Source organism: Lampetra planeri, chromosome 60 (assembly GCF_965212315.1).
Source record: "Lampetra planeri chromosome 60, kcLamPlan1.2.h2, whole genome shotgun sequence".
In the NCBI taxonomy this organism is placed as follows: Eukaryota; Metazoa; Chordata; class Hyperoartia; order Petromyzontiformes; family Petromyzontidae; genus Lampetra; species Lampetra planeri.
Window position 1 is genome coordinate 1,111,001 of NC_136166.1, and position 25,968 is coordinate 1,136,968.

Below are 25,968 nucleotides of genomic sequence, written 5' to 3' on the forward strand. Positions count from 1 at the left end.
AAAGTAGGGATTTCGATCGGATCATTGGGGGGGCACGTGCCACCCCCCCCCCCACCCCACTGGCTCCGCCAGTGGTGCCTTGTGACATCACACTTTGTTATAGATTCAAAACCAAAATGCAGATCTTCCAAAAAAATTAATATCGGATTCCGATTTTGTGATTATACGGATTTATCCGAAAACCGAGTCTGTTGTCCGCAGCGTAGGACTGTGAAGGGACTGTGCGGGGAGGGGGTTGTGGTTAACTTCGTCTGTCTCCTGCACTGTGCGTCCATTGTCCCACAGCTGCAGGGCACCATCCTGCAGTACGTAAAGACGCTGATGGAGGTGATGCCCAAGATCTGTCGCCTCCCGCGCTACGAGTACGGCTCCCCAGGTCGGTGCTCGTCCCCTGTGCCCAGGGATATTCGGCTGTGGCTCCCTGTGGGCCGCTGAATATAATTCGTAGGGGCCACGTGACGTCACTTGTGCCATGTTTATGTTGCCATGCACACGTGTGTGTGTATGTGTACACTTGTGTGTCGCTTTTGTGTGGGGAGCGATAGTGCAGGGCTTAGCGCGCGGCACTACGAACCCAGCCAGACGAGTTTGATTTCTGCTCACGGCTAACAACAGTGACGATTATCTTAAAATCGCCCAATTAAAATCACGAAATTTTTATCTTGAATGTATTTTTACAACATAATTGCGGTTATTAAGTTCTTTTTAATCTGTAATTGTGGAACGCTTCTTAGCTCAACGGGCTTTACTGAGTGGGAAATACACTCCTGGTTGTGACCCCGTTGGTTTGGTGGCACAGGAATCCTGGAGTTCTTCCACCACCAGCTCAAGGATATCGTGGAATACGCCGAGCTCAAGACCGACGTCTTCCAGAGTCTGCGCGAAGTCGGCAACGCCATCCTCTTCTGCCTCCTCATTGAGCAGAGTCTAGTGAGCTGCACACCGCTCGCTCCACTCCACCTTCTTCGTCGTTGTTTGATGATGTTCCTTCATGTTCACGTGTCCCCTTATACCTGCCGCTGTCATTGCTGTCACCACTGCTGCCGTGCTGTAAATGAGACTCGGGACACTCGCCTTTACCTCTAAGACACCTGGTTCATTATAAGACACCTGAGCGGGAAAGTGATGGTGTTAAGTGCTTTATTAATGTAGTAAGAGGGTCTCGGGTTTCAACGGGCGATTAATAGAGTAAGAACTTAAAGTATAAGGACACCTGGTTCGTTTAGTACCCAGTAGACAAGGGGTACGGACGCTTGGATGGCTCGTGTATCACTGTCGCTCTGTTAACCGAGAGTAGACTCCCCATCCCCTCCTCCACACGTGCCCACAAGTAGTATACTCTGCTCACGCAGCCTCTCGTGTGTCGAGCACGACCGAGGCCTACGTGGGCTGCGCGCGCATCGCTACTAAAACAAAGTGCTGGTGGCTTTCCCCCCCTGTAGTCACAAGAGGAGGTGTGTGATCTCCTGCATGCCGCGCCCTTCCAGAACATTCTGCCCCGCGTCCACGTAAAAGGTGAGGCCGCACCACTGCGACCGTTTCGCCTTTCATGCTCCCCATCAGTACCACCACGCAATGTACGGATTATGTATGTGGAACTTCTTTCGCATCGTACATAGCCAACCGTGCTAATCGGAGGTGCGCCAAGACTATGTAACGCCCTGCCACCTGTGGTAACGCAGGCGAGGTCACCCACCTTATTTCGGTTTTCTCTAAAGACCGAAACAATGTGGCCTAGCCTACACTTCCCATGTATGACCAGTGGACTCTGCACTATTTATATTTCCTAAATTCATGAATGGCACACTGAGATCATTGGATGAATTGCGCTTTATAAATGTCAATTATAATTATTGTACCCCACAAGCCCTTTGCGGCACATTTCGCGGGCATCCGGCAGCAGGTGGCCCTGCCGGCAGCTGTCGCTCACAAGCTAAACGGAGCTGCAGCAGCAGCCAGCAAGTGGGCCAGAGTCTGCCAGTAGGGTGTGATGTTGTCGTGTGGCTTCCAAATTTATCTAATTTGGCAAATTGGGCCGATTTATTTTTTTCTCTCTCCAAAATCTGGCAATGAAGCTGAATTTTTTTTTTTATTGGGCCGAAGTGCAGAATTTCAGAACAAACTAAAAACAGTTCCATTTTGACAAAAAAAATGATGTCACAGGATGTGAAATCGCCTTCCCAATGCCACACCTGCTCTCCACCAACCGTGGCATCGTGCCGTTGCGGGTGATGCAGCATTTTTAGAATGAAGACACGTTACATTTTTACGTAATGTGCCACATGTTCAAGTGTTAAATGATAATTTTATTATTACGTAATAATTTTACGCCGTCAGATTACTTTATAGAAGAAAACTGATTTTATGTTTTTATCTGAGACTCGTTGATCGTTTGTGGTTTGCGTGCACAGAGGGGGAGAAGCTGGAGGCGAAGATGAAGCGGCTGGAGAGCAAGTACCAGCCCCTGCACCTCGTGCCGCTCATCGAGAGGCTAGGGACCCCTCAGGTGACTCCGCAGTGCCAGCTGTCGTCCCCAGTGGCTGGCGAATCGGCCGGTCTACTGATGGGAGGCTGCCCCGTCTCTGCTGCCGCTGTGTTTGGACCTCTTTAAGAACTAGCAACATCGGTGTTTGTCATTGGAGGGCAGGGTGAGACCGGCTTGCGACGCGTGAACGCCCGGTGGAGGCCCTGGCTCGCCGTGCCTGTGTTCGAATCCAGGACCTGGCGATGCCAACTCGGCTCCATCGAACTTTTGAACCGCTTGGCCCGTAAATATTTAAGAGCGGGCGCTTGCACAGGTCGCAGGAGTGGAGCCTTGCTCATTGCCACAGTGGAGTGACACTGCACGCTCAGTAATCTTCATGACCTCACGTGCCTTGTCATTTAATGTGTGCCTGCGCATTGACTCGGCCTCAAATGGATACCTGGTGGGGTGTGCAATCGTTGCTGTTCGGCCGGGTGTGGTGCTGGCCACCCACCACTCTCTCGTGTGCCGTGCCAGCCTTCATAAGAACTCGCTAACAACACTCGCTCCGACGGTCTGTTAGAAACTACACGGATGATCTTTGTGCGTGTGTCTCGCCACAGCAAATAGCGATTGCACGCGAGGGCGACCTGCTGACAAAGGAGCGGCTCTGCTGTGGCCTCTCCATGTTCGAGGTGATCTTGTCGCGCGTACGCGCCTACCTGGACGACCCTGTGTGGCGGGGGCCGCCCCCCACCAACGGCGTGATGCACGTGGACGACTGCTGCCAGCTCCACCGCCTGTGGAGCGCCATGCAGTTCGTCTACTGCATCCCCGTGGGCACCAACGAGTTCACCACCGAGTGAGTTCTGCCGCTTGCCATTTACGTCCACGGTGGTGGTGGCGGCGGTGTTTTGAATAACGTCAAACCAAACGCTTAACCCGTTGTACACTCGTTGATCTGCGTGTTGGACATATCGCCTTACTCGGATCTGCGTGTTGATCCTATCACCTTCTCACTCAATGACTCGGCTGTTGAACACATCACCTCCTCACTTGATGACCACACCACTCCCTCGTGCGCCGTGCCAGCCACAATAGTTGCTCACTGACGGTGCTTGTCTATACGGGAATCTGTATTTGTACCTGTGCTTGTGTATCTGTATTTTAAATGTATTGTACGTGTGTACCCTTGGGGAGACAAAAGTGGCCAGGCATGGTGCTGGCCAAGCTGCCGTCTGTGCTCTATTGTACCGTGCCGGCTTTCATAGATGCTCGCAATTGACCCGGCAGCTTTAAAAGTCTATACAGGGGATCAGTGTCTTGCATCTCTGGTTGTATCCGGTTGTGTATCTGATTGTGTATCTGTGTATCTGGCTGTGTGTCCGGTTGTGTATCTGGTTGTTGTGGTAGGGAGCGGTAGTGTAGCGATTAGCGCGCTACGAACCCGGCCAACACCAGTGACGATTATTTGAACCGGTCCTGGGCCTCCCCTAGGTCGACTCAGCCTCGAATGAGTACCTTGTGCGGTGTGTAAACATCGTCACTGGGGAGACAAAGGCGGTTGGGCATGGTGCTGGCCACACACCCCCTCGTGTTCCGTGCCGGCCTTCATAGGCGCTCGCTAACAGCACTTGCCCCAACAGTCTGTTAAGGCTATACTGGAGGATCTTTGTCTTTGTATCCGGTTGTGTATCTTGTGTGTAAACCTTTGTTGTTCACAGGCAGTGCTTTGGGGATGGCCTTCACTGGGCCGGCTGTTCCATCATCATGCTGCTGGGCCAGCAGAGGCAGTTCGACATGCTGGACTTCTGCTACCACCTGCTCAAGGTGCAGAGGCACGACGGCAAGGATGACGTCATCAAGAACGTGGTGAGTCGGCGAAGCTGTGCGAGCCCCAGGTCGGAGGCTCGCAGCCGGCTCTGTTCAGGGTCCCAGGAACCATGGCGTCACTGGCGCGCTTTTCCTGCCATCGTTAGTGGTTTTACTTGTGCTTAATTCATTTGCAAATTGTGGCTTTCACCCTTATCTGTGTATCAATATTTCTATTATGTTGTGCAAAGTAATTGAGGGACTGTGTTGTTGTTGTCCTGGTGTGGTTTGGGATTATTGTTGTTGTCTTAGTGTTGTCTGGAACTGTTGTTGTTGTCTTGGTGTGGTCTGGGACTGTTGTTGTTGTCTTGTGTGATCTGGGACTGTTGTTGTTGTTGTTTTGGTGTGGTATGGAACTGTTGTTGCTTTGTTGCCTTGCCAAAGCTTGCATTTAGTGTTGACAAAATAGAGTGTTTGTTCTTTTGCAATTTGTAAATGCACGTCTTTACTTTTTAATGTTTATTTATTGAATTTTTCTATTCCTTTTTTTTGTGTTGTTGTTGTAAATGTCTCACCCACCCCTACTGGACATCTGTGAAAAATAGCTTCATATCTCATCGGATTCCTTCTGCGGCATCAAGTCTGATTTTGATTTAATTATTACAATTAAACCGCATGGTCACGTAAAAATTATTGCAACAGAACTTTGTGTTTATCTTAAACATTGCAATTATTAATATTTACATTCATTAAAACGATAACATTTTCTGCACAAACAATGACACGTAACAATCGAACACATAGAAAAATGAAGCGTGCATTGAGATTATTTAGATTATTTTGGTGCTGTAAATGTCCAATGATGAGCCACTTTGTTGAGCTATCATTTGTAATAGCCAGGCCACTTCTGAAAAATGAGTTAATACCTCGGTGGGCTTTGCCTGGTAGGATGGGACTGGTTTACTGTAGTTTTATTTGTACGTGTTTGGGTGATGTTCACCTTTCTTGTATTTCGCACTGCTATCGTGTTTGTGCACTGTTTGTTGTTGTGGACGTTCTGACCCCGTGCCCCTACTGGGCATCTGTGTTAACGAGCTTTGTAGCTCATCGAATTCCTCCTCCAGTATAAAAAATATTCAGATTTTGGTTCTGAGAATCATCTTCATCATCAGCCATGCTCATTCGACTGCTGGACGAAGGCTTCCTCAAGACTTTGCCATCTCTCTCCGTCGCGTTCCCTTCGGCGGCTGCCGCTCTGTCGGGAGGCGGGATGCTCGACCGTCGGCCATCGTCTCAAAATCCGATAATTCGATTCTTTTTATATTTGACGTGAATTTTATCTGTGGCGACCGCCCCCCCCCCTCCCGATTTGTGCGATGCCAAATGCGTGTGCGGTTACTCTGTCATTGCAGCCGCTGAAGCGGATGGTGGAGCGGATCCGCAAGTACCAGAGCCTCAACAACGAGATCTTCGCCACGCTCGGCAAGTACCTGAAGGCGGCCGACGCCGAGGCCATGCCCATTGAGCACGTGCGCTGCTTCCAGCCGCCCATCCACCACTCGCTCGCCAGCAACTGAAACGCGGAGCCGGAGACCGAGGGGGGGGGGGCGGCGGAGGCTCGGGGGGCGGAACGGGAGTGCAGTATAGAGAGAGGGAGCCGGTGAGAGGGAGGTAAATGGGAAATACGGCTCGTTACCTCTCTCTGGCGGTTCTTGCCTGTGGTTGCAACCGTCGTGCCGGGAGGTGTGGAATCGAACCAGCAGCCTCTGGACTGCAAGTCAAGGGGCTGCTGACTTTTACTCCGCAGCTTGATTTTTCCCTTTTTTTATTGAATGCTTCTTTTTCTTTATAACGCTTTTGGGACGAATATGTAATGGTTGACGTTTAGAGCGGCGAGGGCCCTTCCTATCCGAGTGGTCGTAGCTAAAGAGCTTCTGTCTGCTATGGAGAAGAATAAGAGCCTCTTCCTTACCCATCCTGTCATAGATGCGGTTATAAACTAAACTAACTTTTTATTTTACCAGGTAAGGCCCACTGACCTATGCAGCTCTTTTTCAGAAGTAACCTGGCAACAAATGCTAGCTCAACGAAGTGGCTTATCATGACATGGAAATGTATAACAGCCAAATACTCTATAAACCCCTGTTGATTCTAAATGTGGAGGGAAATACTGGAGGACCCAGAGAAAAATCCACGTGACCACGGGCAGAGACACACAAACTCCAAATATAGAGACCTCGAGGACCTCCCCAAGGTCTTCCTGATCGAAAATGGCTCCTTGGAGGTGTCCCTCAAGGTCCCCTTTTGTAACTTCGCCGCTTGAATCTCTTCTGCCTGTTTGCTGTATTGGGATATAGTTTTGTAAACGGTGAGTGCTGTACAGGCGCGTGCGCTCTCTCCCGGGCGAGTCGGTGATGATGCACTGTTAGCGGGTGCGGCGGTCGGCCCGGAATCGTGCGTGGGGAATCCACACGCAGGGAAAAAAGAGGTGCCTTGAGAAAGCAATGCAGAAAGTAGGCTGCTTACCTGCCTGTGCGCGGAGTCTTGAGTGTGAGACTCCGCACAGGATTGGAGATGCTGATACTGTCATTCACACTTAACACACTAGCCAAGGCTTTTGTGTTTCATTATCACCGCCTTGAACATTCTTCGAGAGGTAGGGAGTCCGACCCGGGTCACCTCACCACACTTATGTGGACGTAGGCTGAAGGGAGATGCAACACAAACTCGCAGTTTCCTCGTTTGCTTGTCTACGGCAGAGGGAAATGCTGCCCGTCTGCGGTGAATAGGACGTCAGAACTTAAACTCATAACCCATCTCGTCTCCCGGACCAAAGGCAGCCATTTACATTCAAACATTCCTTGGCTGGCTCCCACAATGCACTGTGAACTGTAGCTGTCATGCCGGCTCCCACAATGCACTGCACACGATGTCTCCATAGTTCCGGCTCCCCCACAATGCCCTGCATGTACGGCAGCTACACTGCCGATGGTGGCAGTTGGGATACTTTTTCTTTTGTTTTCATTCGCAAACTTAAAACTCTGGTCTCAGACTGCCTGACTCACACAACTTATGCATGCAGCTCCGCAGTAAGAGCCGTGCAATGTTTGGGTTGCATCTTCCCTTTAATCGAGGCATCTCCGAGTTGAGGGCGCATTCGGTCTACGCGCCATTCCTGCAGATTTGAAAGTGTCTGGTCACTGTGTCCGGCTGTGCCTTGTGTCACTCGCATAGAACGTTAACATTGCGTTTTTCGTGAGTGGGCTTGATAATAATTATACAGATGATGCCTCACTGTTGGATGTGGTCTAGAATGGGACGAGGACTCGATGGCATTTTATGCAGTGCCCTGTCAATGTGCCTTAATCTCGTCTCCAGCAAACGCCTTACCACCAGACCAAACGTAAAATTGGCATTAGTAATTTATTTCCTTTTCTTAGCACTGTATTGGGGGATGCGTTTCACAGATGTGGGTGTGCATTGTGAGTGGGTTTTGGTTTATGCAGCGGACAATGATGCTGGGTAGTGTGTGAGAGTGCAAATGCGGAGTGCACGTCAAGTTAGAATGTCTGTACTCTCCGGATTGTAAGACGCAATAGTTGTTTCCTGTGTTTGTAATCGATTCGATGTCGTTGTCTGTGTTTGTGTGACCACATTTGTGTAACATTGACACCGGCTACAAGTTTAGGATCGCGTCTTACTTTTCGTGAGCATCTTATAATCTGGAGAATACGGTAATGCTGTTTGCGGAAAGCCTTTTAACTGTTACCAAATAAGAGTTTGGGTTTTCCCCCCTTGGATATTGATGCTGAGCGGAGTGCGGGCACATGTGTGGCTTTGCATTAGCAGGCTGGGCTGAGGGGTTCGCTGTCGTTTGCTTTTTGGTCAAAGCCTTGGCAGAGCTAGCTTATTTTCGTGTCCAAATGCGATGCACAGTGGATTGACGAGGAGTGGAAATGCCGTGGCGCAGCGTGATCCGTTGTTGCACTCCCCCCCCCCCTGCTGTTTTGTACGCATCAAATATCAACGGGGAGGTTTTAACAAATACCACGTGTGGATCTCATGAACCCGGATTCCTCCGCTTGGCCTTTATATAGAAAAAAGCCACACGAGGGACGTGCAGTTGGTTGACCAAGCGCGTGTTTAAACAGCGCCGCCGCGTGCGACGAGCGGCGCCCACGGAATGTGCTTCCTCCTCCCCCCTCCTCCTCCACCGCCTCCTCGCGCTCTACTTGTGCGTTTTAAAGCGAGGTAAATGCGCAGCGCTGCATTGCCCTAGTCACGCCGCGGAAGGGCCTCCACTGGGGCAAACGCTGGAGAGAGGCCCCTCTAGAAGTGTAATTTTTTTGCTCATAATGACACAATAATATTTACGCGATCTAACCCAAAAACACCTTTATGTATAATATTGGTCACGGAAGGCTACATGCTAAGCTAGTAATTTTGGCCTACACCTTCATGCTGGCCAGACGTTTTTGGAAGAGGTGGGATTTTCCCACATTTTACTCCACCACCTACAACCAGCTGATCAACACAGACTGTGCTGTATGTAGTCAGGGAGGGGTGGGGAGGGGATTGTAAGAAACGTTTCCCCTCGTTCTGCGTGTGCTTCCATTTCCAGCTTGACCGTAAGAATAGTAGAGACAGTCACCGGGTTACGGATGGGTTATGTTCCCGAAAACGATCCGTAACCCGAATTTTACATGTCGGAAACTGAACAATTTTCCCCCAATATCAAGATAAATTCCATTTACCTTAATCCTAATGGAGCTAGAGCGAGGCATAAGGCTGCCCGTCTTACGCCTCACTCCAAGGTATTCAACCTCACCACGCTGCACTACTTGCGCTTACCTGACTTGTAAAAAAAGGTTCAATACGCGGAACTTTGTGCATGATTTATGGGAGCATTTCTGTAAGGTCAGATTTCCATTTGTCGGATCTTCTGAAACCTGGGGACTGCCTGTATTTTAGCAATCAACGAGCAGCGTTGTGATGATGAGGGCTGTAGCTTATGGCACTGGCGACGACGGCTCTCGAGCAGCCCAGACAGGTGCCCCCTAATTAAAAGGTTTGGCACATTGTACTCCCACCGTGTTGACTTTTGGCCTGTCCTGCAGAGTGACGTGTTCTGTCGTGCAATACCGGACAGTCCCTCCCCTGCCTCCTTGCGCCACCGCCAGTCCTTGTGTATTATCCCAATCTATTTGACAAGCAAAAAAAGCCAAGATTTAATTTGAAACGCCTGTGGATACTGGCCGAGTTTCTATTTTGCTGTATATATTGGCAATTCTTGAAAATGAATGTCCTTTGAACATTCACGTATTCACCCCTTGTGCTGTATCGCCACTCGTTCTGTGTCGGGTAACAGGATTTTAAGCCGCATCCCGCCACCCCCATGTGTGCGAGGGGCCACGGAGTTGTGCGCTTCTCTTGGCTGCGTGATAAATGCATTGACCGCGTTAAGCAGAGTATCAGATTATAGCGGCTTGGCCTTATTTGCGTTTGTTGACGGTCGGTGGCCCATGCATGGCGAACATGTGGTCCGGGCGGCCGTGTAGACAAGTGCCCTTTAGCCATTGTAATGGAGCTCCACACTTTAACACAGCCGTCCGCTCGCTCTACACGGTAGCAGGAGGAGTCGTAGGAGATGCGTTCCGAAAAAAGACACGAGGAGACAGCTGCCTGCCGAGTAGCTCATAAAGTGCACGCAGTACACACACACATTACACACACACATTACACACACATTACACACACACACTACACACACACACAATACACACACACACATTACACACCACACAATACACACACACACACATTACACACACATTACACACACACACTACACACACACACAATACACACACATTACACACCACACAATACACACACACATTACACACACATTACACACACACACATTACACACACACATTACACACACACACAATACACACACAGTGCACACACACACACATTACACACACACACTACACACACACACAATACACACACATTACACACCACACAATACACACACACACATTACACACACGCATTACACACATTACACACACACGCATTACACACACACACAATACACACACATTACACACCACACAATACACACACACACATTACACACACACATTACACACACACACATTACACACACACACACACAATACACACACACACAATACACACACAGTGCACACCCAGTCCACACACACAGTCCACAGACAAAGACAGATATCTCCCTAATAACCTTAACAGACTGTTGAGGCAAGTGCTGTTAGTGAGCACCTATGAAGGCCGGAACAGCACACGAGGGGGTGCGTGATCAGCACCACGACCAAACTTTGTCTCCCGATTGCCAATGTTTACACACTGCACTCTGTACTCATTTGAGGCTCTGTCGACCTAGGGGAGACCCAGGACCGGTTCAGATAATCACTGGTGTTGGACGTGCGCGGGGATCGAACTCGGGTCGCCAGGTTCATCGCGCGGCGCGCTAACCGCTGAATGACCGCTCCCCACAAAGTACACACACAGTACACACACACAGTACACACACACACAGTACACACACACAGTACACACACACAGTACACACACACAGTACACACACAGTACACACACACAATGCACACACACAATGTTGTCCCACGTCCGACCGCATAACTGCATCTGAGTGAATTCAAATTGCAAAAAGCTAATTTTGGATAGGGTAGGTTATGTTAGCTGCATTGTGTCCAGAAATCGTACAAACTGAACCTGCACAGAGCGAGGGGAACGTGGACTACAGAGGCACAATTCAATACTCTCTGGCTCTTTCGGTGACTTTACCGAAAGAACCAGAGACTATGGGTTCCTGCAGTCACGAAAGCTTCAAATCAGCAATTCAATGAGTCGTCACGACTTGGAGGAATGATTCAAGGTTAATGTTTTGTTCGTCTGTCTGGTTGCACGTTCCGTCTGATTTGAACCATAAGCATGAAGGTGACGTCGTGATATAATTAGCGTCGGTCTTAAATAATCGGTTCTTACACGCGTGATTCGACGCTGGTGTTGCGGGCCTAAGAATCGTTGAATGGATGCATTTTTAACAGGTCCTCATGACCTTTCTCTGCGTCGGATGATCAACATAAATTTTTGTTGACAAAAATGTACGAATTGTAGACATGGTGGAGGGCTGATGGGGTGAGTTAACCCAACATCAGGAGTTAAACTTATGATTTGAGGTTGCGAGTTAACTTTTATAGATTTAAATTCGCGGAAGAGTTGTTTAAATCGAATATTTATGTGTACTCATCTGCTCCTTTACCAACAAAATATTGTTTAAACATTTAAATAACCTTCATCACACAAAGAGAGAGTGTGTATGTAGTACCTCCCCGCTTTATAACATAATGCGTTTGACAATTTGCTTTCCGTGTTAGATGTAGACATTAATTAGACTTAGTACGGAAAAGGGTTCTTGCAAAAACTGTTCTTGCGACGAGTGTCTGCATCATGCCGGATCTATCTGCTGACGACGAGCCTCAAGTCCATGGTGGAAAGTTCTGATTGTACACGTTCATCCCTTCAGAGCATCCCGTTCGTGCAGGGGTCGGCAACCTGCGGATCCAGAGCCACTCGAGGGCTCTATGCAGACTGCTTCTTGACGTGTGTTTGTATTCGCATGCATTGCGGCTCTTGAAATATATTGCATTTTCTACTGAATTTGAAAAAAAATTGGATGCCCTTGTTATTTTAGTTGCCGACCGCTGAGGTTAGTGGATCCCTTGAGTGGATCCCTTGAGTGGATCCACTGCTGGATGTTGGGCGTCTCCGTGGCGTGCACCTCCGGTAGGGTCACGTTGCCATGCCTGCCCGCGCTGGGTGCTGCTGCTCGGTGGAGGTGTGGAGTGTCGACGCTCCGCGTGTGGCCGTGCAGCCCCCCGCTGTGCCACACGACACCCAGCACCCTAATGTGCACGGCGGTCGCCCATCGAAGTACTAATCCGGGCTCAACTCTGCTTAGCTTCTGAGATCCGATGGCTCTGGGCATGTTCCGAGTTGCTCCATGGGTGTTGTTCATTGCGTTGCACCAATGGCGCGTTTCAACCATCGTCACGATCCGGGCAGCTCTTGGATCGGTTTGGCCGCTTTCTCCTGGGTGGGTTCCCAAATAGCAACGCAACTTGATTTTAATCTTGGCTTCACACTGAAGCGTCTTGTTCTGTCTGCTGTCACGGTTGTATCGAGTGGCGTCTTAATATTGTACTGAAAGCATTGATGTCGCTGTTGGCGCTCTGCGCTACAGACCTGGCGACCCGAGTTCGATTTCCGCTCACGGCCAACATAAGTGAGGAATATTTTAACTGGTCCTGGGTCTCCCCTAGGTGGACTTGGCCTGTTGCGGTGTGTCAATATCGCCACTGGGGAGACAAAGCCGGCTGGGTGTGTGCCGGCCTTCATTGATGCTGCTCGCGAACAGCACTTGTCCCAACAGTACGTTCAGGCTATACGGAAGTTCTTTCTCTTGTATGTGTGAGCAAGTGACCCTTTGAACTAAACCTTTGTAAAAACAAATATGTGTGTGAGAGGCATTAAGGATGAACTCACTTTGAGCCCACTTGCCCTCGTCCTGCTCGAAACCCTTCTTCAGATGGGTCCTGGGTCAGAGCGCCAATGCGGCATTTGTAAGTGTTCTGGCCAGGCAGGGTAAACAGAGGGATGGGGTGGGGGGGGAGTAATTCTAAGAAACGAAACGATAAAGGTCAAGAGCACAGGGGTCACCAGCGACAATGTCCGCAGGAGCCCAACGTCCATGCCCTCCCTCTCCGCGTCCTCCCTCTCCGCTCCCTCCCTCTCCGCGTCCTCCTGCTCCGTGTCCTGTGTTTGTTCGCCAGACTACAGCTCGGTGTCATCAAATTGCTGCTTTTTAGAGGACTTCGCTGTGTGCAATCCGATTGCTTGTCTGCGAGACCAACTGGGTGCAATCCGATCGCTTGTTCTTCTACTCGGCGAGTCCTGGCCTTAAACGCAATATTAAAAATGTCACTAGCCATGACCGAACCCGATTTTGTCGACCAGAACCCAGTTATGGAACTGCCAGGACGGCTCAGTTGTTGAAGCCTCAGGCTCGTGACCGCTTAATCCAGAGTTTGACCCCTTGTCAGGACCAAATCCATTCCATCAGTCGCTTGCAGTCGGTAAATCGAGTGCCAAGGCAAGAGTGCTCATCTCTACCATAGGAACGTCGAGTTTCCATTGGTAGACTCGTGATTGGCGAGCGTGCTTTATGTCCATCTGGTGTCATCTTCACAGCTGAGGGTTCACGTCTGTGACAGATGCTTCAGCTGCGTCGCACGTGCATGAGCGTCCAGGCGTAAGAAATCAATTTTTGATAAGCGATCAGATTCCGTCGTGCTATTGAATAAATACAACGTAAAGAGAGGCTCATCTTGTCTGCCGCTTGGATTGGTGGAGACCAAAAACGCTCGTGAAATATATACTGTTTTATCTTGTACTCTTGGAAAGGACACTATTAAACACACACGACTAACATTTAAACGCGGTTTTGTACTCGTGTATCCCGATATACTGACTGTATTGACGTGTGTGGCTCTAGGGATGTGTATGTGTAGTGCTTAGTTGGTAATGGATTTATAAAGTTTTGCTATCTCACAATAAAAATGGTTATGTATTATTCATCGGAATGGGCTCTTTGTCTTGCCGGTGCACGTTAGCTCGCAGCACGACGACCATGGCATTGATTTGAAGTTCACGACCAGCCCCCTTTGTCATTCCACTGCTGGATGAAGGCTTCCCTTGGCAGCCCTCGACCATCGCTCGCAGTATTGTAGTGCAACGACCCTTCCAGCACTTGCGCACGAGCCGAGTTCACCGTTCCGTCTCTATCCGCCAGGCGCCCTTCAAGCGAGTTCCCTCGGGTTGCCGTCAGTCTCGAGCGCTGTCCCTCCCAGCGACGAGCCCACACGGCGTCTCTGACACGTGCTGCCCCCTCCATGTGGTGTAAATCCGTCTTGGATGCGGTAGCTACCGCGTCTGAGACAGCCTTTACTAATCCGCCGGTGAAGCCCACGGACACATGAAAGCATTGCATTGTAAAAGCAGAACTTTATTGTCAAAATCACCACGATATGTCATCACCTTAACACGAATCGTAAAACGCCAATAACACGTGATAATAATAGTACTATGGCAGTTGTGATGCTTTGAAACACTGAATGTGGCCTTAAAATACAAAAGGGGCCCCGACTGGCACGTGTTGAGCAGCAGCGTGCCGTGGCACGGCAGGAGAGCCGTGACGTCGGGCGTGCCAGCCTTGCGACAGCGGCCCACCCTTGCCAACTCGTGTTGCCCGCGCGCGGTGGGGAACGGTGGCGCAGCGGTTTGCACCCTGTGCTATGAACCTGGGGGCCCGAATTAGTTTACCACTTACGGCCACAAACACAAGTGACGATTTTCTGAACCGGTCCTGGGCTACCCCTAGGTCGACTCGGCCTCAAATGTGTAGCTGGTGTAATTTGTTAACATCGCCACTCGGGAGACCAAGGCGGCCAGGCGTAGTGCTGAACTACCCACCCCCTTGTGTGCCGTGCCGGCTTTCAGAAGTGTTCGCTAACAGCACTTGCCCCAAAGCTCCCCCGTAAGGCCACACGGGGGAGCTTTGTCTGTATCATGTGACGTGGTGTCAGGCGATTACGAGACAAGCCGAAGTCAACTCTTTGAAAAAACAAATAGGTGTTTAAAAAAACCACATTCGTCAATAACATTGTGGCCTTAAGAAGAAAAGTATACCACAGAAGACGTTTGGAGCAATGGCCCTATTGCACAGGACATAGAGAGGCTGTCACGGTAGAGAGTACTCATCCCACCGACCCGCTTTGTGATTGATTGTGACGCTACAGCGCTGTCACGGATCCTGAAGCGTCATTTGGTCATTCAAGCCACGGCATCAGGTGTGTGTGTATTGTTACCAGTCACCGTTCAGTTTTCACTGCGAAATTAGCTTTATAATTCATGTGCAACACGAAGCGGAATAGCCCAGGTGAATAACCGATTGATCGGCGGTCGAGGGAAGGCATTGATGACGACTAAAGTCAGCTCCAGCGCCGTTACCGTCGCGAGCCACCACAAGAGGGGCCCCCAACGCACTGCCTGCACGCTTGTCCTGCGCACCGATTCAAAACTCCTCGATCGCATCCACACGTTGCTTCTCACGGTCCGAAGCACTCGGGGCCGGATCTCGTCCATTTTTATCCTCGGGTCGCCTCCTCTTGGGTCGTCCGTTTGCTGCTGTGCCTTTTTTTCCCCTCTCCATTAACGTCTCCTCCCAAGGACTTCTCTCGCTGACGGCCGATTGGACGGATCCCGGTGACAGAGTGGCTGCCAAAGGAGGGGGAACGAAGCCCCAAGACGATGCCAACCACCGGCCCGCGCCCGCACCCTAGGATGGAGCGCCGAGATCGGCTCGTGCGCAGGAGACGGACCGTGGTATCGCGGGGACCACGAGGGATGGCGACGACCGTAGGGAGGCCCTCATCCAGCAGTGAACAGGCCACGTCGCCCTCTCCACTCCGTTGTGGCCCAGGCTGGCGTTGAGCAAATAAAGTTTGTTCACCACAGTGGCGACCATGTGCAGCCTGGCTCTGGGCCCAAGTTGAGTGAGGAAGTTGACTCGGTTAACGTTCACAATGCTCGTTGCTTCCAGCCGTGCGACATAAAACTCCGTAAACAATCCGGTAAAACACTCAGAACCCTCGCTAGATGCAACACAGAACCCTGGTCTTCGCTACAGCTTATTCATATTTGTTAACTCGGATTATACTGACATATTTGAATCATACGGCATAATCATAACCGTACAGATAGCAAGAAAATACCTGGAGACACTGAAGTACACGCTTGCGCTCTGAGCGATTGGGATTTGCTCTTCACTCTTGACAGCAGTGTCCCGATAGCCTCACCCACGTTGTGTGTGTTGGCGCTTGTGAGAGGCGTTGTTTGTGTCATGCCGGGTGTGCAATGACGCGTCGGCTCCAACGCGCACTCGGGTTGTTCCGCGAGGATTTGTTTGCTACCCACACCTCCACTCCCTGCCTTCACAAGCCCCTGCTGGCCAACGTGGTGAAGTACGGTCAAAATAACCACCCTGACCCATACGACATGGCCTCATCCAGCAGTAGACCGTCAAAACGGCTATGATAATCTGATTATTCTAACCCTCCTAATAATATACGATTACAGGTAATATGATTACTCAACGCACCACTCCATGCAAATGAAACAGGATGCAGAGCGGAACGCGTCCGACAGGAGGTTAACCAAGGAGATGGAGCGATGGAATCGGCTTATGCGTGGCTGTGAGTGTGGATCACTGCATCACATGATCGTGATAGCTGTTAGTTGCTTTCAGGGAGCCTCCATCTAACAGTGAATTGATAAAGTTAAACATCATGGGATAAGCACGGTTTATCTATTTGTAAAAAAGCAATGTGGTGATGTCGATGATGATGACGGTGAGAACGAAATTACGAAAATAAACCTTTCTGATTTCATCCTTATGCGAGTGACATTGCAAAACGAATGTAAAACTTGTAAATCTCCTGTGCGTTATTTCACAGACGCTGCGTCTGGTTTACGCTTTGGTGGAAGGTCGATGTTCGGCAGAGAAATGGCCCAGAGCAGGAGAGCCACAGTGAAAGTGTGTCCACGATCACAGGACCACCTCTGAGATCCCCTCCTTCACGTGACTTCCGGCCCACACGGTAGCGGGCAGCACCTTCCCAGCCCTTCTGCCAAATGAGGGTAATGTTTGTGGCGTGACTGGTCAAACCGATATTTTAATTGTTGGAGCTGGAATTCGGCTAAATTAAGTGCAGACCCAAAAGTAACATGGTGGTGTATTTTGTGTCGCCATTGATGGCCGGGCTGAGACCATCACAACTTGAGAGCCCTGGTTTAATATCAATTCAGCCTACGTGAATGTATAGGACTCTATGGGAGTCGATGGGTCTCCACATGCAGTCCTCTACTGAAGAGCATCGAATAGTGTTCGTAAGTCGGTATTGGACTCTAGGTCTCCACCCATCGTTGGTGACCGGGCTTCGACCATCAACTCGCCACCCTTAAGAAACCCGGTTTAACCCCTAGCGGCCAAAACCCAGCTTTGAACCCAGGACCTCGGGGTCACCGGCTCGGCGCCGTGATCTCCGGGCCGCGTTACAGCGACGCGAGTCATCGACCGCGCGAGCAAAACCGAACGGATCGCCAACTCGGCAGCGCCCAGCTCCACTAGCACCGAGACGCCGATCCCCCCGCGGTAGCTCCACCGCTCGGGGCCCTCTCACTCCGCCAGCCCAGATCCACCAGCGACCATGGCCACACGGGCCTGGCTCGGGGTGAGCACCCTGGGGTCGCCCGTCCGGCCGGGGTCCGGGCTTGGAGTCGCCGCTCGCCCTCCCAGCTGCTGCTCCTCTTGCACAGCGAGCCCTCCCTGCTCGCCACGATCCACAGCATCGCTCTCCTGCTCCTCCTGCTGCCACTCCTCCTGCTGCCTCTCCTCCTGCTGCTCCTCCTGCTGCTGTTCCCCCTGCTGCTGTTTCTGCCGCTGCTCCTGCTGCTGCTTCTCCTGCCACTCCTGCTGCTTCTCCTGCTGCTGCTCCTCCCGCTGCTCCCCCCGCTGCTGCTCCTGCCACTCCTCCTGCTGCTCCTCCTGTTGCTTCTGCTGCTGCGGACGATGGTGCTGATTATGATCTTGCAGACTCAGCTCCTGATGTTGATGTCTTTGGTGTATCTGCTGTTCCTCCTGCACTGGCTGCTGCTGTAGTTGACACTCCTGCTGCTGCTGTGTCAGCAACAGCTGATGTGTCAGCAACAGCTGCTGCTCTTCCTCTTGCTTCAACTCCAGCTGCTGCTGTTCCTGGACTGGCTGCTGCTGCTGCTCTGGTTGTTGGTGACACCGTTGTTGCCGTTGCTGCTGCTGCATCAGCGGCAACAACTGCTGCTCCTCTGGCTGCTGCTGCTTGGTGGCGCCGCCGGCCACCGTGCCCTTGCCCAGCTCCCTGCGCCGGCGGCACCAGATGCGCAGGCAGCCGTAGAGCAGGAAGGCAGCGATGAGCAGCAACAGCACGCTGCTCGACACCCAGATGGCGATCGCCATCTCCTTCTTCCGGTTGCCCAGGTCCGGGCCGGTCGTGTGGAACGCGACGCAGGCACCCTGCTCGCCCCCATGCGGCGCTGGCTGCTGCCGCGCCAGATGCGGCTGCTGGGACGACCTCTGCTGCTGATGCTGCTGCGGAGGCGCGAGCAGCAGCGGCGGGACGGGCGCACACGACACGCACGCGATGTAGCCGGTGAGCGGCGTCAGCCCCTCCAGTGCCACGCGGTGGCGGCCCGGCGCGACGCGCTCCTCGCGCTGCAGCCGGCGCGGGGACGTCCCCGCCAGCGGGCGCTCCCAGTCGGGGCGGTGGACGGCGCGGGGAGCCCAGCCCTGCGGGCAGCGCCATGACGGCGACCACCCCACGGAAGCCGCAGTGGCCGACACGTTGTTCACGTGGAGCTCCATCGCTCCCGGGTGGGCGCTGGGGGACGCTGGTGGACGCCTGCAACGGAGAGTCGCGGGCTCGGGTTAAGAGGCGTCCAAGCTGTCTCGCTGTCACAGACAATGCATCCAGCGATCTGTTGCCTCCTCGTCATGGCAATCGGATGAAGAGTGCGGCTTGTTGTCCACGCCCTTCTCACAGTGCAAGGCGATCGAACGCAAAGGCGCCGCGTTTTATCTGCAGTCAATTACAGGGGTTGGGAATGGGTAGCAATGACCTGGAAACACATGTATGTATGTTGAACTTCTTTCACACTGTACATAGCCAACCGTGTTAATCGGAGATGCGGGGAAGGATAACAAACTAAACACAAAAGACAGTTCTGAAGAAATTCGTTTTCAATCGAGACTACTTGAAAGTGCACAGAGCTCTCAGCGGCTTCCTAATATCGGAAAAAAGAGCATTCTGGACGGCCGCAGGAGTCCATCCGAAAGCACGCAATGCCGTGACCGTCTTTGTTCAATGGCCAGCCAGAAGCCGCTGTGAGGATGACCGGAGTTCACGTGAAGATGGTTTATGCTCCTTGACGAGATCAGCGAGGTATTGTGGTAAATTTGTGGAAAGTACTTTGTGTGTAATGTGTGCAACCTTATAATGTATTCGTTCGGCAATCAGAAGCCAATGCAGCTCAGCGAGCACTGAACGGACATGGTCGGATCTTGCAGTACCCGTCACGACACGTGCCAGAGAATTCTGTGCACACAGCTTGGTAATGTTTTTGCCAGATGTCCCGTATTGTAGTGAGTTGCAATAATCGAGCCATGTTGATACTATGCTAGACACCGCTGCATTGGCCATATCACGACTCAATAGTGTTTGAATGTGCCGTAGAGCCCTGATATGAAAATTGCAGGCCCTCACTATATTTTGCATGTGGTGATCAAACGACATTATGGTTGAGTATGGTGCCAAGGCTCTTTAGACGAGTTTAAACTGTACTCCTGGAGTCTGAGACAGCCACGCCTGATGCTCCCACAAATGTTTTCGTCCGAGCCTGAGTGCCAACCAGCCGAACCTCCGGTTTTCCTGGATTAAGCAGCATTTCGTTTTGTGCAAACCACACAAGCACGGCTTGCGTGCAATCTCCGAGGTCACCGAGGCTCTCCATATCTCACTTTGACTTCACTGCGGTGTACAACTGTATATCATCGACATGTTGATGGAACTTAATGTAGTGTGATGAGATGACATCGGCGATCGGGGGGCGTACGTTGAAAATAGGAAGGGCCCGAGGATGGACCCTGTGGTCCACAAACTCGCCACGGCAGCGGCGATGTCCGTTCGTCTCCCAGCTTGACGAACTGTGGTCGACCACGAAGGTATGAATCGATCCACCCCAGTGCCGTACCCAATACACCGAACCTTGACCTTAGCCGCCGGATGAGTATCTCATGGTCGATAGTGTCGAAAGTTGCTGAGAAATCGAGGCCAACAACGCGGCGGCGCACCGAATATCCACGGTCTTGTAGAGGTCATGGGCGATCTTTAGCAGAGCTGTCTCAGTGCTGTGGAAATTCCGGTACGCCGACTGCAATGGGTTTAATCTGCCCATCGCTGTAATGTGGGGAAGAAGTAATCGCTTCAAAGGCGCTTTATGACCTTTGAAATCGTACTCAGGTTTGAGATCGGGCAATAGTTTGTGGGGTCACTATGGCTGAAGCCAACAGTTTTCAGGAGTGGTGTTACATGCTGGCGCAGCTTGGGCAAGGGAACAAAACAACAACAGTCCCAGAGCACACCAAGACAACAACAACAGTCCCAAACCACACCAAGACAACAACAACAGTCCCAAACCACACCAAGATAACAACAACAGTCCCAGACCACACCAAGACAACAAGAGTTCCAGACTACACCAAGACAACAACAGTCCCAGACCACACCAAGACAACAACAACAGTCCCAGACTACACCAAGACAACAACAACAGTCCCAGACTACACCAAGACAACAACAACAACAGTCCCAGAGCACACCAAGACAACAACAACAGTCCCAGACCACACCAAGACAACAACAACAACAGTCCCAGACCACAACAAGACAACAAGGTTGTTCCAAAACGTTGATGCTTTAACGGCAAAGGGTTTGTTACCTATTCCAATTCTTGTTCTTGCGATAGTTAAAAGGCAATCAGATGGACATCTTGGGTTTGACGATGAAGTTAATGAATTTGGAAAGTACAGCACAGATTTGCCAATAAGGATGTTATGGATGAACAGGACCCAATGTAGATATGTTCCTGCATAAAGTGATGCAGGAACATATTTTTTTATTTACGATTTAAGTAATTTCTCGAACATTTTAGTAACTGGTGAAAGAATGGAGAGATTCGTTTTTAATAATTAGGGTCTTTGGAGCCAATTTCATATGCTGGACGAATAAGGGCAGATTTCCACTCGAGTGGACATGTACCTTCGGTGAGAGGTTGTAAATCTGTGTGCAGGGTTTATAGATGAGATGTGTAAAAAATATTGCTTACGTTCCTGGGTCCGAAATTGTCACTCCCTCTTTCTGTCACTAATTCTACACGGTTTCCACCTTTGTAATTGTATGAAAGGATGCTGGATGGCTCCTTCGTGTCTTGTGTGTGTGCACTCTTTCTTTTTAAATTTCACCTCGACACAAAACCCACATCTCCATTCCTCTCCCCGCACTGCGGCTCTTGTGCCCAACGTTCGCACCTCACCCTGCCACTTCGAACGTTCGCGATCCGCCATCTCGGCCGTCCTTGTGACTCGCCTCCACGACTGCGTGGCTAAGATATGCACGCGGCGATGTGAGGGTTGTCGTTGTTGTGCATGAGCAGGGGTGAGCGTGCTACGTTATCGCACAAAAAAAAGCACACACCATCAAAATCGTCCTCAAGGGTCTAGTCATTCAACAGCTTGCAGAGGATGCGGAGCTCTCACGGCATTGCTTGGCGACGCGGAGATGAGAGTCTTAGCAGCGTCAAACGGTGTAGAGCTGGAACATCACCCCCATGTTCCAGTAAAACAGAGCTCACTCGGTAAACCGCGGAGAGCTGGAATACGGCTCAACGAAGCAGCGTTGGGCAAGGTTTTCTAGTAATTTGCGAGCAGTTTTTTTCTTCAAATATATCCCGCGATATCGGCACACATGACCCACTTCTCTGTTTCCGAATAATATAATCGGATAATTTTGTATTTTTTTTACATCCGCTGTAAATAATATTTAAAAAAATAACCACATCTCTTCTTAACCAGGGCGGCCTACGGGCTCGAACCGACAACTTGCGCGCTCCTACCGCTCAACCACGTCTCAGTGCAGAGGTGAATGAGTTCATGGCCAATGGGAAGCCAGCACGTGGACCCATGGCACCATAGCAACCGGTTTGTGCATTGGCGGTGTCGCCCATCCAAGAACACTCCAGGCTCAGCCCTGCTTAGCATCTGAGATCTCAAGTTCAAGTCGATGGAGTGTAACCAGGATGAGTCTCGTCACGTGTCAGAGTGGCCCCGAGCATGACGTGTACCGTGAGGGGGTGATGCTTGCTGTGTATGCTGAGTCCAGGGACTCCTTTACTCATGAACATTCGACTTACAAACTTTCAGAGATACAAACAAATCCGTTCGTATGTCCAGTTGCCTGTTCGGACCGAGAGTCATAAGTTCAACCGCTGCGTAATAGATGGCGGTGGTGGCATCGACATCTGTAGAACGTGAAGGACCAGTGGAATCTACATTTGCAGAATATGAAGGACCAGTGGCATCTACATCTGTAGAACGTGAAGAACCAGTGGCATCTACATTTGCAGAACGTGAAGAACCAGTGACATCTACATCTGCAGAATATGAAGGACCAGTGGCATCTACATGTGAACAACACGAAGAACCAGCTGCATCTACATACACAGCAGATTATACAACTTATAAAGCCATTCCCAGTTTTTAGTGTACATGCCGTACAACATGTTTGGAATCGACAGGAAACTCGCGAACACACAGCAGCTCCTGGACCTGGGGCTGCTGTCTAACCATCATCACTGGGCAGACGAAGGCCGCCGGGCTTGGTGTTGGCCATCCACCACTTCGCGTACCAGCCTTAATAGGTGCTCGCTAACAGCACTTGCCCCGGCCGTAAAACTCCCACGAATACAGATACAGCACCGCTAATGTCGCGTTGAAGTCAGCTGGGCAACATCTGCCAGCGAGCACCTATCGAGGCAAACCAGTCGGTGCTGCTCCGTTGGCGGAGGTGATGCATAATTATCACCACACTTCACAGCGACAATGTATATCATTAATATATATTTAATTGGCGTGTTAAGGTATGTGCTGTTAGCGAGTGCCCAATGAGTATCCCGAGCACAGTACAAATTTAAGGCCGAGTTGACCTAGGTGAGGTCCAGGACACTGTCATTGATGTTCGCCTCATACCGACAATTTGACTTGGGCCACTTTGGTTTATAGTGCAAGGGACAGCGCTCACCGCACACAATCACGTACACATACGCAAAGGTCCCCGTGTAGCCTCAACAGACTGTTGGGGCAAGTGCTGTTAGTGAGCAGCGCCTATTCAGGCCGGCACGGCACACGAGGGGGTGGGAGGTCAGCACCACGCCAAGCCGCCTTTGTCTCCCCAGTGGCGATGTCTTTTCCACACACACATGTGCACGTTATATTCCATACGGACATAATACATCAAACCATGACTCTGTTTTAGACTTAAGATAAATGAACATTGACTTAAACATAACATTGCTTATTCTAAGCTTGCATATTCCCGACTCGCATCTTTGCCCGTCCTAGGACGGAAGCTGTAATATGTGCAAATTTAATGGCAGTGAATCTGGCACAAAACGAAGTCATAAAACACCTCGCTTCATGTCACTGCAGCACTGTATATAAACTCACCTTCAATTTGTTAAAATTCACTGCTTTCGGTTGATGTATTTGAAATAAATTGGAAATCGATACAATATCTGGATAATCACCGAGAAACGTCTCCATAAAGAAGGGGCAATTTGCGTTATAAAATGTCCTCTGGGCCTAAACAATTCCAATAGCTTGAGGTGCAGTGCTCTGCGACTTACTTATTGTCGTGTGCTGCAGCTCGCCGGAGTAGCAAACAATCTGAATCGGAGGCAATGGTGGCAAAACAGCAGAGAAATTTTTAATGTAGCATCATTTGCAAGCGTAGAGTTCACCTTGCTTTTGTTTGACGTGGCAAAGAAATAAATGAAGGCAGAAAATGCAGTGGGATGTGGCGTGGAATTCATTGTCCGGTTAGCTCTGGATAAAGAGGGGACCATGGACTTTAAAAACTGTAATTTGTGCCGAAACAAATTTTGATTTCCGCTCCAGGTTTCTTGGCAGTCGTTAACGATGATTAATTAGCGGAATGTAATGGCGGGGAGTATTGGCAAAATTTGTTTCATAAAACACCGTACTGCATGTAACTGTAGCACTGCATTAATGTGAGTTAGTACAGCAACCGAAAGCAGAAGAGAATCAAGTATCAGAGCAGTGAATTTGGACAAATTGAAGGTGAGTTTATATAGTGCTGCAGTGATATGAAGCGAGGTGTTTTATGACTTCGTTTTATGCCAGTGACGGCAGCGATTGTTGCACGCAACAATCACGCAACAATCACTGCAGCGACGGCAGTGATTGTTCCACGCAACAATGTGATGAGCACAGCTGACGCAATGCCGCTGTGCCTCTGCATTAGACGGACACTCACAGACTCGAGGTGCAGTGCTCTGAGACGTCGTCACGTTCTGCTTTAGCTCGCCAGAGTTGCAAACATTGTAATTGGAGTCAATGGCCGCAAAGGAGCTGAAGAATGTCGATTTTTAGGATACATTTTTATTTCAGCATAATGTGGACGTGTAAAGTTGACCTCCATTTAGTTAGACGTGGCGAAGAAGGAAATGAAGGCAGGAAATGCAGCGCGATGTGACGTTGCATTGTGATGTTGAACGTTCTATAAAGATGGGTTAAATGGTGTTACAAAAGCAGCAACAGTCGCTCCAACTTCCTCAGCGTTAGTAATGAAATGCAGCGACGACGTGAATATTTATGTTGAGTGACGTGACGCGCGGGAGACACACGGGAGGCACGTTACTGAAGGTGACGCGTAGATTACTTTATACTAATACTACAGGTAGGAACAACAGGGTCCACACTGCCCACTAGGGATTATTTGTCTGTCTGTCGTGCATATTTGTCTGTCGTGCACGAATGCGCTGTCCAACCAAGTTCCTATCTGCCCAGTCCGAAGGAACGTGTTAGCGGCAAAGTGCAAGCAATTGTGCCGAAACAAATTGTAGTTTTCGCTCCACCTTTCTGCGTGTGGAGTGACGTCATTATTAATGCCGTGGGGGGGGGGGGACTCAATATGGAGTGACGTCAGCCGCTAATTATTATGAATGGGGGGGGGTCCATGTGGAGGACGTCACCTTATAATGATTATTAATGAGGGGGGCTGTTCGATGTGGAGTTACGTGACCTGCTCATGATTATTAATGAGGGGGGGGGGGGGGTCCATGTGGAGGACGTCACCTTATAATGATTATTAATGAGGGGGGCTGTTCGATGTGGAGTTACGTGACTTGCTCATGATTATTAATGAGGGGGGGGGGGGGTCCATGTGGAGGACGTCACCTTATAATGATTATTAATGAGGGGGGCTGTTCGATGTGGAGTTACGTGACCTGCTCATGATTATTAATGGGGGGGGGGGTCCATGTGGAGAACGTAACCTCGACTTAAAGCTTTCGTGACTGCAGAAATTAATATAGTAGGTTTTTACCCTTTTATCTGGCACCAAAACTGACACCTTTATACAAGGGATCATATTTGCAATAACCACAACACAAGCAGTCAAAATGCAAACAAAAAGGCTGCTTGTGTTGTGGTTATTGCAAACATGATCCCTTGTATAAAGGTTTCAGTTTTGGTGCCAGATAAAAGGGTAAAAACCTATTACTATATCTTGCTACTGGCAAATGAGGTCTCAAGGAATTCATATTCTTGGGTCTTTCGGTAAAGTTACGTAGATAGGTTCAAAGAAAATAACAAAAATAACAAAAAAACTACGACGTTT

The 25,968-nt window shown here is 50.3% G+C and overlaps 2 protein-coding genes across 2 annotated transcripts in view; one reads left to right on the plus strand and one right to left on the minus strand.

Annotated features, from left to right (window-relative positions):
* The window catches only part of LOC144736285 (cytoplasmic FMR1-interacting protein 2-like), a gene marked incomplete at its 5' end in the record, with an annotated part of 75,866 nt that extends 61,888 nt beyond the window's left edge, over positions 1-13,978 (plus strand). Inside the window, 7 exon segments of the mRNA XM_078618929.1 lie at positions 286-376; positions 800-930; positions 1,443-1,515; positions 2,412-2,506; positions 3,088-3,326; positions 4,189-4,336; positions 5,689-13,978. Of these exon segments, the coding sequence (XP_078475055.1) occupies positions 286-376; positions 800-930; positions 1,443-1,515; positions 2,412-2,506; positions 3,088-3,326; positions 4,189-4,336; positions 5,689-5,853 (942 nt within the window). The 3' untranslated portion in view covers positions 5,854-13,978.
* A 415-nt stretch (positions 13,979-14,393) lies between these two features.
* LOC144736286 (uncharacterized) lies at positions 14,394-24,464 on the minus strand. Its single transcript, XM_078618930.1, has 2 exons — positions 23,954-24,464; positions 14,394-18,897 (listed from the first exon to the last, which is right to left on the minus strand). Exon 2 carries the CDS (start codon positions 18,858-18,860, stop codon positions 17,640-17,642), a length of 1,221 nt encoding a protein of 406 aa, XP_078475056.1. The 5' UTR covers positions 18,861-18,897; positions 23,954-24,464; the 3' UTR covers positions 14,394-17,639.
* Positions 24,465-25,968: the final 1,504 nt, after the last annotated feature.